This window comes from Vipera ursinii (assembly GCF_947247035.1).
Source record: "Vipera ursinii genome assembly, chromosome: 16".
NCBI lineage: Eukaryota > Metazoa > Chordata > Lepidosauria > Squamata > Viperidae > Vipera > Vipera ursinii.
Window position 1 is genome coordinate 6,829,656 of NC_139529.1, and position 16,296 is coordinate 6,845,951.

The following is a 16,296-nucleotide window of genomic DNA, read 5'->3' on the forward strand; positions in this document are numbered from 1 at the left end:
CTCTCTGAACAAGAGTCTATTTTGAAGGTTTGCAGGTTATTTTTATGATTGCTATTGAAAAAACAGGGCTTTAGTCTAGAGCAGGGGTCGGCAACCTCGGCTCTTTTATGACTCGTGGACTTCAACTCCCAGAATTCCTGAGTCAGCTATGCTGGCTCAGGAATTCTGGGAGTTGAAGTCCACGAGTCATAAAAGAGCCGAGGTTGCCGACCCCTGGTCTAGAGCCTTCGCTACTCTAAAGGCTTTGAAAGATGGATGGTAATTGATCCCGCCTGTTGCACCGGAAGGACTCCGGAGGATATAATCTTGAATAAGTGCCAAAACCTTCGCACTGTAGAAAGGATTTACTTTTCATTTGCTTTGAATAATAACCAAAAAAACAAAACAAAACCGGGCGTCAATAGCATCGATCTCGGCTAATTAAAATGTGTTCCTGCTTTCCCTTCCTTCAACTGATTTCCTGGCTTTTTTTTTTTTTTGCAAAGCACCAACGCATGTGTAAATGGTTCTTAAGTGCCCTGCCTCTTGAGGATAACAAGGATTCTTATCTCAACCTGGAAAAAAAAATAAATGAGGTGATTAATCCTTCCTTTTTGTCTGGGATGCAAGTAGCAATTTTCCATGCAGTGCTTGATTTAAAGGCTGGGTTGAAATCCGAGTGGAGAGCCAATTTAATTTACCCTTATAAAGGGAGCATGCTTTGATGTAATCCATCTTCTTGGAATATCCCCTGGCTTGGCTCTTTTCGGATATTTTTCTGCTAAGGTGCCTGCTTGAGAACCCTGAACTCTTCCAAAAGAGAGGGGCCTTTGGAGATTTCGTAGGACACAGCATCACAAGGGCTGGAAGCTGGCAATTTTTCTATATAAAGGGAGTCTCCCGTGAGGACTTCTTTATAGAACCACCATGAATGGCCGGTAACTTTTCTCCATGCTGATGGAGCTCCACAAAATATCCGATTGGCTGAAATGGGACTCCTCTGGCAGAGCTGCTCTTATGTTGTGAGTCCCGTAAGAACTGAAGGACAAGAAGGCAAGTCCATTCCTTTAGTCCTGTTGAGAAGTTCACCCCTTCTGCCTGCACATTGAGGTTCTCCTTCTCCTTTGCAACGCCCCGGAGGAGACGAGCTCTTTTGGAGACCCGTTTCCATGCCGGACGTCCGTCTCCTTTTTTCTGGCCTGGTGTACAGACTCTACTTGTCTACTCATCAATAGAGAGCACTCCCGTTTTTTTCCTCAACGTGAAGCGTCTTGGCGGCCTCAACGGTGTGCCAGAAATGTTGGCTTTCCTTCAGTAGGACTCAGATCGTTGGCAAGCAGGAGTGGCCCTAGGAGAGTTTTTGAAAGGGACACTCTGTTCTTGCAGAATCTCCAGCGCTGTGTTCTTCTTGGCTGTTCTTCTTTCTCCTTCTCCCTCTCCAGTTCCCATCCTTAAGCGTGCCTGCACCCCATTTCCAGAGGCTTTGGATGAAGGCACCTCTTTGGCTACTGTTGCCGTGCTCTCAAAAGCGGAAAGCAATCAGCTAAAAACAGACGCCATTCTCCTTCACGTAACTGGCTCAAAAAATCACATCCAGTTTTGCTTGCCCCGATATTAAAAAAGAAAAAAAGTTGTTGAGACTCTAGAAAGAGTACAGAGAAGAGCAATAAAGGGGACTGGAGGCTAAAACACACAAAGAACCATTGCAGGAGTTGGGTAGGTCTAGTCTAGTGAAAAGAAGGATTAGGGGAGACATGATAGCAGCCTTTCAATATCTGAGGGGCTGCCACAAAGAAGAGGGGGGGGTCAAGCTCTTCTCCAAAGCCCCTGAAGGCAGGACAAGAAGCAACGGATGGAAACTAACCAAGGAGAGAAGCAACCTGGAATTAAGGAGGAATTTCCTGACCGTGAGAACAATTAAACCAGTGGAACAACCTGCCTCCAGAAGCTGTGAATGTCCCAACACTGGAAGGTTTTAAGAAGAGACTGGACAGCCCTTTGTCTGGAACGGTATAGGGTTTCCTGCCTGAGCAGGGGGTTGGACTAGATGGCCTCCAAGGTCCCTCCCAGTCCTATGATTCCATTGGTTGCTAAGCATCGGCTGACTTGGGTCTCTCTTGCTCTGCTCAGCTGAGGTTTATTGTGGAGCAAAGCAGCAGGAAACCAGTCTGAGTTCGAAGCATGAAATGTCAGCGGCCCCCGCTGGGCAGAAAGTGACAACTCACTGCTCATCGCCTGCTTTTGTGCTCTTTTGCATTTGGTGTGTGTGTGTGTGTGTGTGTGTGTGTGTGTGTGTGTCCTTGGTGCTCTCTGAGCTCGGCTGCTTTCAACAGAAGCAACCAAAGACCCCACAGTTCAACTCCGAGCTAGAAATATTCTCTCCTATTTGTTCTGCCTTTGCCAGAAACCCTCGGATCCCGTCGGTCGAAGCAGACTCCTTCCTGCCAGCTCTTCAGAAAAGTGCCTTTCTCAGCTCCCAGAATTCTCCACAGGGGATGGGGAATTCTGGGAGCTGACGTCCGTACATCTGGAGACTCTTCAGGCAAGGGCTGCTTTAAAGGAACGGTTCTGAGATTCTACAGTGTTCTTTGGGGATGGCCGGGTGTCATAACTAGGGTGGGGGGGGGGAGAAAGGCTGCAAAGAAGAAGCAGAATGTCCAGATTCAGTACAAACTTTGCTTGCGAAAGATGACCCGGGCCTTCTCGGCGACGGGTCAACGGTTTCCGACCCAATTTTAAGAACAGTTTTGCCTCCTTCTGCCAGGTTGAAGCGCTCACTCACCAGCCCAGGGCGACGACCGTACACGCTGTTCGGGATTCTGAGCTGGCCAAGCTTCCCGAAGGTGCTCTGAGCTCGATCAAACGCAAGTTCCCACAGGTAGGAAGGGTGCTCTGCCTGCCATCTCACTTCAAGTCAAGAATTGTCCCTGCAGAGAGCAATCCCACAGCTCACCTAGTAGACAAAACCACTTGCCCAGAGTACAGGTACTCCTCAACTTACAACAGGTCATTTTTATTTTTATTTTTTAATTCCATTTATATCCCGCCCTTCTCCGAAGACTCAGGGCGGCTTACAAGCTTAGCAGTAGCCTTCATTCTATGTATATGCCTGCTTATTAGGGCTTTCACACCCCTCCCAAGCGGCATTATTACAAAGTCAGCTTATTGCCCCCCAACAATCTGGGTCCTCATTTTACCTACCTCGGAAGGATGGAAGGCTGAGTCAACCTTGAGCCTGGTGGGACTCGAACCTGCACTAATTGCAGGCAGCTGGTGTTACTTAGGGAGGCATCAGCCCACTGCTCCACCAAGGCTCTTAGTGACCGAGCAGGAGAGCCTATACCATTTCAGACAAGTAAGCTTTCCAGTCTCTTACAAACCAACCTCCAGTGATGGAGCACCCAGAACGTCTGGTGGCAAGCCGTTCCACTGCTTAATCCTTCTCACTGTCAGAAAATTCCTCCTTAGTTCTAGGTTGCTTCTCTCCTTGATTAGCTTCCATCCTTTGCTTCTTGTTCTGCCTTTCGGGGCTTTGGAAACTAAAATCTTCCTTACCCGTTGCGTAAGGAAGACGAGAAGAGAGCAAAAGCCCAGGTTTCTAATGCGTGTTGTTGTCTAAATGAGGATCTGGCCCACTCAATTTTTTTTTTTTATTTTGCCCCCGCCGTAGCACGGCGATTGCCAGTGTGTCCCCCTGACAACCTGTGTGCGTTTGAAAGCTACTTTATTTTTAGAAGAGCGCTCCGTCTGTCTATTATTCCTCGCAAAGCAGTTGTTGCGGTTTTCGTAGGAGAAACTGGGCCACGGAGCTGCATTTGACTTATTTTTCCCTGCCCTACTTTAGTAAGCAGTGCTTAAAAGCCGCACTTTGATTGTGACATGAACGCCAAGACGATCGGGGTGTTTCTTAAGGGCTTCTTTGAGGGTGTCTGGCATATTCTGAGCAGCATCAGGGGGGGAAAAAACATCCATTTTTAAAAAAAATGATCATAACATTATGGTTTTAGATACGATGGAGAGACTTTGGTCCTTGAGTTACCTTCGTCTGGCGAATATTTGGAGTCACAACTCTGCTGAAAGGAGTGATTTATATAGCCAGTCCTCGCACTTACAACCACTGGACTTCAGAACCAGCTGGCTTAGCATTGGGAATTCGGGTTCCCCCATTGGTGTCGTAAGTCGAGGACTAGGGGCAAACGCCGGAGCAAAACCCATCGTTGCTTTCCTGTTCTGCTTATAAGATTCAGAGGGTCCGGCCTCGGGGGAGAGACCTGTTCCTTTACGTCCCTTTCATTGATGTTCTCCACTGCTCCACCCCACGAGCAGATTCCACGCACAGCTCCGGTCAGCTGTTCCCACGTTCGCTCCCAATAGACTACCGCGCACATTATCCTCTGCACGGACAAGGCTGAGCAGTGGGTTGGTCTAGAAGTCCTCCGCGGTCCCCTCCAGCTCCGTTATTCTGCTCTTATTGAGACAGATTCGCTCCTGACAGCAACAAGAAGTGGCCAGGACTCCTTCCCCTTTTCCATGCTGGCTGTAAAGATTTGAAGGAAGTGCAAAATTGCTGGAGAAAAACAACTTGGCTGTCTTGATTGCAACTTTCCCCCCCCCCCACTTTCTTTTTTTGAAAAAACAAAACCCAAACCGTGTTTACTGACATCTTTGGGATTTATAGAGAAGAGGGGTGGGGGAGGACAGCATGCCTCCCTTCCCCAAGCAGAGCAGCTTTTTTAAACTCCCAAGGAGAGTGCGTGCCAGACGCATTGTTCCCCACCCCAAATTGATGTTCCTGTTAGGTTGCCATAGCAGCCGTGGAGTGACTCACCCAGTGGTAGAAGGCAGCTCGCTGTGCTGGGGCTGCACACTTGTTTTTGAGCCCGTGGTGTCACCTGAAAGCAGGCTGCGGGGAACCCCCCCCCCTCTTTCCCCTCCCTCCGCCCTGACCTTTGTGGGCTTCAGAGGTTCACACCCCTCCCTGGTCCTGAACCTCGTCCACACAAGCCGCCTGCCTCTTGCCCGCCCAGGCATCTGACGTCAAGCAACCCTGGCACGTGGACTGACTTCTTTCCAATAAGATAACTGAAGAGGGTCTTCAGTTGATTCCATAGGGCGCCTGCCCTATGGAATCAACTGCCAACGGAACTCCGGACTGCCCCCGACCTTTGTTCGTTTCGCCGGGACCTAAAAACCTGGCTCTTTGAGCTATCTGGCCTGGACTGAGGGGTTTTAATGATTTTGAATTGCGATTTTAATTTTTGGGGGGGCTAGACTTAATTTTATTTTAATTTTATATTGGTTGGTGTACATTCAAAGTGACAAAGTTATCATCATCATCGTATTGTATTGTTTTTAAATTTTGCCCTGTAAAACCGCCCTGATTCCTTCGGGAATAGGGTGGTATATAAACACAATAAATAAATAAATATCTATTGCCTTTGACCAATAAAAGAAACTCACAGGAGCGAAGAATCCAAAGAGGACGAAAAGAGTGTGCAACAAAATAAAAGAGGAGAGCACGAATGAGGGGGGGGGTCCTTGATACTCGGTGAGTTTGGTTGCTTCCTGGCTGGCGCTTCGTCTACCCAACATCATCGGGGCTAGAAGGGAGAGAGCAAACCCCACACCCTTCCAGCCCTGAGGACGTTACCTAGTTTGGGTCATGCAACGTCTGCAAGAAAACAGCCAAGCTCGGAGGGCACCGAGGGCCCCTCGTTTCAGCCCTGAGCTACAAAGATTCTCCTTTGTTGGAAAACCCACATATATACAAGGAAGGACTTCTGACTTTTTCCCCCCAGCTGTACGAAGCAAGCTTATTTTTGGCTCTTAGTTTAAGAACTAAGTAGTAAAATGTCCATTTCCCTTCCCCCCCCCCCAAAAAAAACGTATGGAGCTACTTCTGAGTAGTTTCTTTTCTGTCATTCACCACAGCAGACAGAAACCTGCCAGGATAAAAACAACGACCTGCATCAATATAGATCCACTCTGAATTGCTAGGGAGGGTCTGTCCTTGCTCTCTTCCCACTGCCCACCAGACAGTCCATCGCAGGAGGTGTTGGAGAAGAGACTGGGTAACCATTTGTCCAGAATGATACGGGCTCTCCTGCTCCCAGCAGGGGGTTGGACTAGAAGACCTCCGCGGTCCCTTCCAGCTCTGTTGCAAGCGCCACTGGCAGCTGGGAAGAATGCCACGTTGTGAGTTACACAGCCAGGAAGGGAAGAGGGTCTTCAAGCTTTGTCCTGAAGCTGACCCATTCCCTTGGCTGAGGAAACCTGGAAGAGCCTCGGTGGAGCCGTGGGCTAATGCCTCCTTAAGTAACACCAGCTGCCTGCAATTAGTGCAGGTTCGAGTCCCACCAGGCTCAAGGTTGACTCAGCCTTCCATCCTTCCGAGGTAGGTAAAATGAGGACCCAGATTGTTGGGGGCAATTAAGCTGACTTTGTAATAATGCCGCTTGGGGTGTGTGTGTGAAAGCCCTAACAAGCAGGCATATACACTAGAATGAAGGCTACTGCTAAGCACATTGGTTTGTGCTTCTTAGATTGTAAGCCGCCCTGAGTCTTCGGAGAAGGGCGGGATATAAATGGGATTAAAAAACAAAAAAAACCTGGAAGACGTTTTGTTCCTCCCTTGCTCTGCGTTTGCCCGTCCTCTTGTCTTTGCCCATCGCCTCCTCGCCGTTTTCCCAACGGGCTCGGAAGTCCCTGGTCTCGTATCCAAAACAAGTCCTAGCTCAGATTGTCCACATGTACCCCGGAACGAGATGAATTATGTCCAAGGAGGACGGATGCTGACCTTTCATGGAGCGTTGGCGTTGATTTTCAGGAAGATCCCTTTAGGAAAAAAAAAGTCGCCAGGCTCCCCTTTGAACAGAATCGGAAAGATGAAGGTTAATCCGTCTCTTTAGCAGACAATAGAAATGGTGGTGGGTTGTTGTTTTTTTGTGATAAAAAGCTCCTCAGCGTTTTGGCAGCCCTCCAGCTGAAAAGTTTTTCCCTGCTCCTGTTCAACAGTGTGGATCCCTGGTGCGGATTACATCTCTTGTTTTTTTTTCCCCCATCCTCTCTTTGCTCTCCAGGTTGTGACGCGGCTTATACATTTGCTGGGTGAGAAAATCCTTGGAAATCTCCAGCAAGGGGGTAAGATACGGAATGCTTTGGGGCTGGGGGCTGGGGGCGTGGGGCGGTTGCGTATGGAATCACGGGAGGAAGAATGGGACGATCCGACTGTATGCAGGCAGTTCTTCACTTACTGACCAGAACTCAGCCCGGAATTGTGAAGTGAGACATTTCCTAAGCCGGTTTTGCCCCGTTTCACAACCTACCTTGCCACGGTTGCTAAGCGGATACCCGCGGTTGTTAAATTAGTCACAGGGTGGCTAAGTGTAATCTGGCTCACCTCCCCCACCCCCCCAATTGTCAGAAGGACGCAAAAGGGGAATCACAGGGCCCCAGAGTCATTGCAACCGTCCTAAATACGAATCAGTTGCCCAGCGTCCGAATTTTAATCCCTTGACCGCTTGGGATGCTACGACAGTTTTAAGTGTGCAGAAACGGCCGTGAGTCTCTTTTTTTTCCCCCCAATGCCGTCGTAACTTCGGACGGTCGCTAAAAGAACGGTGGTTCAGTCAAGAAATACCTCTACGTATTTGAATCTCCTGATTTCGCCCGTTGCTTGACAAACCTACTTCTGTCGCGCCTCTTGAGATTTGGGCCCGTCTTCTCAAGTTTCAGATGAATGCCAGTTTTGTGCTTGGGGAGTTCTGGATGCTTCTTCCTTCAGATGGGGACGTGGGCAAGCAGCCTACGGTCTTCTCCAGTGGGGTTTTGTTTTTCCTTCTCTTCCCCCCCCCCCCTTACAGGGCACCAGTTGGGTTTGCACACTGCCAGCAGCAAGTGGGACGCCAGCAATCCAGCCAGCAACCTCGCCACGGTGGCCATCATGCCTGTCTCTGAAGATGTTCCCCTCTCTACCTTCACCCTGGAACTCAAGCACGCCCTCTGCGCCATCGGTAAGACCTCCCGGCCTCTGGTGGCTTCAGACCGTCCGTGGGGCGAGAGGGACATCCGGGGGATACCTTCTCAAAATTTGGTGGCCCGTCTGAAGAAAGCTGGAGCGGCCCCCGTAGATTGGGATGTTCGAGGAGGGTTTGGTCTCCTGCGCGTTTCCTCTTTGCCCTTTTTTATATCCAGTGTGGAGAGAGCAGATCTAATCACGTCGTGAGCGACTCATAATAGCTCAGAGGAGATAGTTCTTCTCTCCTTAGCTGACTGGTCATCCCAGATCTCCTGGAAAGCTGCCAAGCTCCTTTCGAATTGCCCCTGCCATTCTGACACTTACTGGTCTCGTAGTTCTGTTCATTTTAATAAAACCCAGATCTATTTTCAACGCTCACTTCCAGCGCATCACCTTTAGCTGAGGGTAATGTCGGGCTGAGAGCTGGTTTGGCCTTGAGGTGAAGCATCAGGCTTAGAAAGAAGGAGGCTGTGAGTTCTAATGGCGAAGCTAGCTGAGCGATCTTGGGCCAGCCGCTCTTTCTCAGCCCTAGGAGGCAAGCAACAGCAAGCCACTTCTGAAAATATTTTGCCCAGAAAACTGCCCCTAAGCTCCTTTGAACATCTGGCTGGCTGTGCGACAAACCATCACAAATTAGAAGGGACCTTGGAGGTCTTCTAGTCCAGCCCCCTGCTCAGGCAGGAGACCCTAAGGCTTTCCAGAGAAGTGGTTGTCCAATCTCTTCTTGCAAACCTCCATTGATGGAGCACCCACAACTTCTGGAGGCAGGCTGTTCCGCTGGTTAATTGTTCTCCTTAGTTCTGGCATTGGATCTCTCTTTAATCGTCTCCCACCTGCTACTTCTTCTCCTGCCCTCGGCGTTGGAGAACGGGTTGACCCTCTGTTGGCTATGACAGCCCCTCAAGTACTGGAAGACGCCTGTCAGGTCCCCGCTAGTCCTTCGCTTCCTTAGAATAGCCATCCCTGGCTTTCACAACTGTTCATCATACGGTTTAGCCTCCAGACCCCCAAATCATCTTTCTTGCTCTTCTCTGCACTCCTTCTAGAGTCACAACATCTTTCTTTTTTTTTTTTGGTGAATACTGGTCATAGAACCCTTATCAACAAAGATGACAAGGGATCTGGAGGTTCAACTGTACGATGAATGGCTGAGGGAACTAAGATATATCTAACCTAATGAAGAGAAGGGTTAAGGGGGCCTGACAGTTGTCTTCCCCTAGTTGAAGGGCCGCCCACAGAAGGAGGAGGGTGGGGTGGGGGGTCACCTTGCCCCAAAGGTGCTTTTTCAAAAGGCAAACTGGACTTTTCTTTGTTTTTCCTTCGAAAGCCCAGTTGCCTTTTGAAAAAGCACCTTGGAGCTGCACGGCTGAAGGGTCTCCATAGACAAGAGGCTCAATTTATGCTCCAAAGCACCAGAGGGGCAGGACAAGCAGTAATGGGTGGAAGATTATCAAAGGGAGAAGCAACCTAGAAGTAAGGGGAAATTCCTGACAGGCAGAACAATTCACCAGAGGAACCGCTTGCCTTCTTCTTGACCTCTTTCCAACTAGCTATGCTCAAATCAACCACAGTCTGGAAGTTACTTAGCCTGCTGATCTCAGCCGGGGACCCTGTGCTCGCCTCTTGTCACTCTCCTTCCCAGATGTAATTATGTGGCACACAAGGGCATAATTGTCCCCTTTTCCCCCCTCCAAGCATCTTCCAGAGCGTGGGAAAAAGCTCCGACGTCTCTCAGACCATAAAACATGAGCTCCAAAGCATCTCCTCGGAGCCGGTTTTACCGAGCGGTAAAGCTGAAGCTTTGCATTGGGCAAAAAAAAAATCTTATTTCAAACAGAACTCGGTACCATCTTGTAAGGATTATTTTTCCTCTTGAAAATCAGGGCCTGGCTTTGTCTCTTCCCTTTCTCCTATAGGTAGTCCTGGAGTTGTTTAGTGACCATTCAAAGTGACCACGGCGCTGAAATAAGTGACTTAATGACTGTTTTCCCGCACTTAACCGACCGTTGCGGCATCCCCGCAGCCGCATGATCAAAAATTCAGAGGCTTCGGCAACTGACTCGTCTTGATGACGGTCGCAGCATCCCGGGGTCAGGCGATCCCCTGTTGCAAAGTCAGTTGGGGAAGCCAGGTTTAACGGCCGTGGCAAGAAAGGTCGTAAAACGGGTCGAAATTCACTTCTCGCTTCCACGCAGAAATCCAGGGGCTGGGTTGTGGCTGTCAGCCTAGGACTGTTTGTAAGGTGGGTCTCCTTCCAAGCCAGGTTAGAGTGAGAGCTAGCTTCCCACCCAGGTCTAAGAACGATGCTCCAGCAAACAGACGTGTGATGTGAGCTGCACACCCAGCTTTCCTTTATGCGCTGGAATGATGAGTCATCCAAAAATGATGGGGGGATGGGGGTGGAGAGGGAGGGAAGGGAAAAGGGGCCAGCTGTGTGGATGCTTTTTCCGTCCTCTAAAAAGGCTGTCAGACAAAAGCACCTGCTGCGTTGCAGAAGCTGGTGTGTGTGTGTGTGTGTGTGTGTGTGTGTGTGTGTGTGTGGCTTTTTGCTGCACAGCCCCTAACCAATGGCACTGCGGAGTGGGGAAAACGCCCGGGCCAGCCAGTCCATCTTAACGAATCTAAATAAATAACCCGTCTCCATAAATCTGGCATAATGTGCAGAGTTTATGACACAACTGGTCGTCCTGCCACAAATGCATTTAAACAATTGGTAATGAAATTAAAAGCCGGGTGCCATAAAACTTTCTCTAATGCCAGTTGGGCATCGTAAATCTTGCAACAAGCCCGTTGCTCAAAGTTGCAATGGAAAGAAACGATTTTTGGGGGGGGGGAAAGGGTTATAGACTGAGATAGTTGGACATTGTGAGAAGAAGCAAATCAGGGTTTATCTCTCTCTTTCTCTTTCTCTTCCTTTTCTCTGCTTATCTCTCTCTTTCTCTTTTTTCCTCTCTCTTTCACACACTCTCTCTTTTCTGACAGTGGAGCCACAGTTGGTGAATTTATACAAAATTAACAAGTTGAGCAATATGTTTGAATAAAGCTCGTAGAATCGGCCCCTTGTTTAGCAATGGAATTTCAGGTCTCAGTTATGTATCTGTGGTTTCTTTCCAAAAGGTGGAGTTCCAGATCGTGAAAACACCTTAAGTGCATGAAAGCATCCAGGCAGATTAAAAAGCCTAACAATTCAAAAACACAGCGCTGCTCTCTCAGATTCCGTTATCTGCACACATTTTTTAAACTTGGCCAAACTATTTATCTATTTGGCTGTCACGAGCAGCCTTGAAATTCTTTGGCCCGCTGTGTTTCAGTCTAGCCAGAAGGGCATGATCTGCGTTGGAAGGAAAAAAGGGAAGAAACAGATGTTAAGGAGAGAGAGAGAGAGGGGAAAAAAAAAAGTTGAATATAAACAGAACAAAGACAGAATGCAGATCGTGATGGAATAAGAGAAGCTAATTAAAACTCCTGCCGAGGAGAAAAGCAAAAGGAATTTTTGCCGCTTTGAACAATAATGCTGTGTTCTCCCACCTGCAGCTTATCTTTCTTTGAGGAAGCGTACTAGCCATCATGGAGAGGGAGAGAGAGAGAGAGAGAGAGAGAGAGAGAGAGAGAGAGAGCGGGGGGGGGGGGGAAGAGATAAGGATAATAATAATAAGAATAAGAATAAGGAAGAAGAAGAAGAAGAAGAAGAAGAAGAAGAAGAAGAAGAAGAAGAAGAAGAAGAAGAAGAAGAAGAAGAAGAAGAAGAAGAAGAAGAAGAAGAAGAAGAAGAAGAAGAAGTTGGAAGGCACCTTGGAGGTCATCTAGTCCAACCCCCTGCTCAGGCAGGAAACCTTATACCATTTCAGGCAAATGGCTGTCCAGTCTCTTCTTAAAAACCTCCAGTGTTGGAGCATTGGGGGGGGGGACACATAATAACTGTCTTCCAGTCCTTGAGGGGCTGTCATGGAGAAGAAGGATCAACCTGTTCTCCAAAGAGGGGAAGACAAGAAGTAAGGAGTGGAGGTTGACGAAGGAGGGATCCAACCTAGAATTAAGGAAAAAAAAATTTTTTCCAACAGAGCAGTTGATCAGTTTGCCTTCCGAAGTTGTGGCTGCTCCATCGCTGGAGTTTTCCCAAAATAGACTGGGCAACCACGTGTGTGGGATAGTATAAGGTTCCTGCCTTGAGCGGGGGCGGGGGGTTGGACTAGAAGATCTCCCAAGGTCCCTTCCAAGCCCATGATCCTCATGCGCGTCCGTCTCTCCTTCCAACCTTTCCCCTTGGATCCAGGCTGCTCTTTCCTGCAGTCTGATGGAGACTCTGTTGCCCCATTGCCTCCCCAGTTGAGTTGCTTTATATTTCAGCCCTGAGCTATTTATCTTTTTTTTTCCTTCCCTAGCGCTCCATTCTGCTAACAGGAAGATGAGTTATTTATGCAGCGCGGGCTATATATTTTTGGCTGGGTTCCCGTTCCATGTTTCCCGAGCATGCCTGTCTGCGTAGCTCCTGACCTTTCGCTCTGGCACAACATTGATCTCTTCCTTTTTACTTAATCCCCTTCTCTTCCTTCCCACCCACCCCCCACCCCCCTCAATTTAACACGCTGCCAAGCTGCAGTTATTCTACAAAGGGAACCCTGGCACTTTGCTCCCCTTTAGATCTAGCCGTCAAAACTGCCCATTCAGCCGTTATTTTTCCAGAAGCCAGAGCTGTAACTTACAGGGTTGATGATTAAAAGGGATTTGGGGGTGATCCTAAGATGGGAGGAAAAATGTGTCCAGAAGCTAGGAGCTGCAATCCAAACATGCAAGCTAAAGATTGGTGAACCACTGGGGCCGTTGTGGAAGTTGGCTTAGCAAGTTAGGACAAGCGGGCTCTTGTCACCAAGCAACGCACCAGAGACGTGTGGTTAGATTCAAAGCATGCTGGTTCTTTTGTACAGGATCTGAGAAGTGAGAAGCGTAGGCCACCAGCCATTTGGCGAATGTTATTTAGGAAGAAAAGTGGAATTTCTATTGTTTTTTTTCTCTGCCTCTCATTCACGCAAATCCTGCTTGGTCCTTTGCTGCTTCCTTGATTTTTTTTTCTTTTTCTTCCTGAGGTTATGTCTGTGATGTTGAGGGCTAGCATCATGGCTCTTGTAAAGAAGAAAAGCTTGACCCATCCCTAGGAAATAGCTGCGACAATCCAGCTGTCCTGAGTGCTCTTTGACTAGGAAAAAAATGGGATATAAAATCCCAATTGTGGGTAGATTGATCATGTGCCATCAAATTGGAATCAATTCTTAGTGACCACGTGGATAGATTTTCTTCCACACGTTCTGTCCTTCACCTGGAGAGAGAAAGAGGGAGGGGGAGAGAGAGAGAGAGAAAGAAAGAAAGAAAGAGAAAGAAAGAAAGAAAGAAAGAAAGAAAGAAAGAAAGAAAGATATATGTATTGGATATTGGTACTTTCAAATCAGGGCTGACTCCTGGTGACCGCTTGGACAAGCAAAGTTTTTTGAAAGTGGTTTGCCATTGCTTGCTTCCTAGGGCTGAGCAAAAGGGACTGGCCTGGTGCCTAAGGCTGGACTAGAACACAAAGTCTAGTGATTCTGTAATTCCTCACGATACGAGTCTTTCAGTCACATTCCCATCCAGGATCTCCTGACTTCTGGTTCTGCTGCTTAGGATGCTTTGACGGATGCTACTTTCATTCCCAAGCTTTTTTATTTGGCTTAGCTGCACCCTGGAGGGATGCCGAGTTGGCGACAGGAAAATCAAAAGCGCAGGGAAATAACAAGCCTTGGAGTTAAAATCTTCAGGGCAAATCAGCGGCCCTGCTTGTAAGTAGCTCACTGGCTTCTTCCCAGGTCCCACCCTGCTGCTCACCAGCGACAACATCAAGCAACAGCTTGGCTCCGCCGCTCTTGACAGGTGAGGACTTTCATTCTCCCCTGGACAGCGTAAGCCACCCCTAAAAACTGGAAACTCATCCGAGAAGCTTCTTCAGAGGCGAAGCTCCAGAGCTGAAGAAGCTTCTCGGACGAGAAGGGAAAGGTCTTCAAAGAGACAAACAAGAAAGTCCAGTTGCCTGGTGGAAGAAGCCCCTTTGGGCCAACCATGACCTGGAGGACTGAGAATCTCCAGAGACACGGAGAGAGTAGAAGGATGGCGCAAAGCATCCTTCTTCGGAGGACTGAGAAACACCGGCTTAGGGCCTCACCAAGTGGAAGCTTGGCAGGCACCAAGGCAGAGCTGAGGGAGCATCATTAAACTCGAATCCCTCGCAAGTCCCTTAAATTGCGGAAGCCCAGAATGCTAGGAAGAGTCTTCTTAGGCTCCTCGCTTGACCCACCCGGCGGATTGTAGCCGATGCCTCGTGACCGGCCTCAAAAGAAATTGACCGCCCTCTCCTTCCTCTTTCTCCCCTCTCCTCCTTTAGCATCCACGAGTACCGCTTATCCAGCTGGTTGGGCCAACAGGAGGACATGCACCGCATTGTGCTCTACCAGTCAGACGACGCCCTGACGCCCTGGACGCAGCGCTGTATCCGGCAGGCCGACTGTATCTTGATTGTGGGCCTGGGCGAGCAGGAGCCGACCGTCGGGGAGGTGAGTCATGCCGGAAGCGGTCACAAAGGATGCCGTTTTGATCCCGGCTTCGTTAAGACGCCAAACTTGAGGGTGGGGAATAAAATGGTACCGATAACATTTGACTTACGGTCCCAACCCAGCCCAAAGCTTCTGTCGCGAAATGAGATAGTTGTTGAGTAAGGTTTGCAACCGCCTTGTCTTGCCACGGTGGCTCAGCGAATCGCTGCAGCAGTGAAGTTAGTAACCCAGTGGTTGAGCGGCTTCCCCATTGAGTTTGCTGGTCGCGTGGAGACCGCGTGACGCTGGCACACTGCGACCGTCCTAAGTCGGAGTCAGTTGCCAAGTATCTGAACTGGGATCACACGACCCTGGGGATGCCGCAACAGTTGTAACTGAAAACCGGTCACAAGTCCCATTTTTTCCAGTCCCGTTGTAACTTTGGAGGAGCTGTTGTAAGTCAAAGACGGTAGTTTATTGTTGTTTGCCTACAGACAGAATCTTGCCGGACTAAAGCCACGATTTGCATAACTATAGGAAGAGCTAGGAAGGCTTCATCCTTGCTGACTTCCTGCCCACCAGATTTCCTAAACTGGGTGGGCTCTTTGCCCTCTTTGAAGGAGCCCCTCCCTCTTCCGATTGCATCCTGCCTTCCACCGTAACCATCAGCTAATCCCCCCACCCCAACTTTCTGTACCAGTTGGAACGGATGCTGGAGAACACGGCTGTCCGAGCTCAGAAACAACTGATTTTGCTGTATCGAGAAGATGGTCCTCTTCCTTCCCGGACCGTGGAGTGGCTCAACATGCGAAGCTGGTGCTCGGCCCACCTCCATCTCCGCTGCCCTCGCCGAGTCTTCTCCCGGCGGAGCCTGCCCAAACTGGTGAGGGGCTGCGCCGTGGGTCCCCGATCCGTGCCTGAGTTGCAAGCGGGGTCAACCCTTAGCTGGGATGTCACCCGAATCTGTGGGTGTCCATCGCCCAGATGCTGGCTGCGTTTCTACGCTGCGCTGTGTTGTCCCGTGCTTTGGCTGGTTTCCTTCCTTCCTTCCTTCCTTCCTTCCTTCCTTCCTTCCTTCCTTCCTTCCTTCCTTTTCTTCCTTCCTTTTCTAAATCCGCCCAACTCAGCCGAGTGACTCCGGGCCACTTACAAGCCTTGGTGGCTGGGATGTGGGAATTCACCCCATGGTTGACAGTTTGGTGTTTCGATTCTGAATTTTGCAATCCAGGAGGGGGAACAAAAGCCGAAACGCCCAAATTTGAATCCCCTGACCTGACCACAGGGGGTTGTGGCAAAAGTCGCAAGTGTGAAAACTGGGCACAACTCGCTTTTTCCAGCGCCATCGTCATTTTGAACGGTCGCTAAACGAACGGCTGTCAGTCGAGAACCACTTGTAGGTAATGCCAAGGCTCTGAGCTGTGTAAGAGATGCTCACAACGAGCACCCTGAGTCTTAGTGGTTTGCACACCCAAGGACGAGCTGCTCTTTCCCCAGGCACCCCATACATTTGCTACAGGGACCTTGTTATTCCTCTCTGGGCACCTGTTTGTTTTCATTGGTGTATATTTTCTCCCTTAGCTACACCAGACTGCTGGAGGACCAAATAGAGAGGCCTAGCATGTTTAAATGTGAGTTCTGTGTGTGCACACTTTGAGAGCAAGCGACTGGATTTCATTTTTAATGTGTGCCACTGGGCCCACAGTAAAAAAAAATGACAACAAATCTAACGTAATCTAGGAACCTGTC

General features: G+C 49.1%; 1 protein-coding gene across 2 annotated transcripts in view; it reads left to right on the forward strand.

Moving 5' to 3' along the window:
* Positions 1–16,296, forward strand: part of PNPLA7 (patatin like domain 7, lysophospholipase) — a 52,751-nt gene that overhangs the window by 18,400 nt on the left and 18,055 nt on the right. For both annotated transcript variants that reach the window (XM_083375030.1, XM_083375031.1), the window contains exons 19-24: positions 2,744–2,857; positions 7,059–7,119; positions 7,842–7,991; positions 13,831–13,894; positions 14,403–14,571; positions 15,251–15,433. In XM_083375030.1, coding sequence (XP_083231156.1) covers positions 2,744–2,857; positions 7,059–7,119; positions 7,842–7,991; positions 13,831–13,894; positions 14,403–14,571; positions 15,251–15,433 — 741 coding nt within the window. The remainder of the gene's footprint in view (positions 1–2,743; positions 2,858–7,058; positions 7,120–7,841; positions 7,992–13,830; positions 13,895–14,402; positions 14,572–15,250; positions 15,434–16,296) is intronic.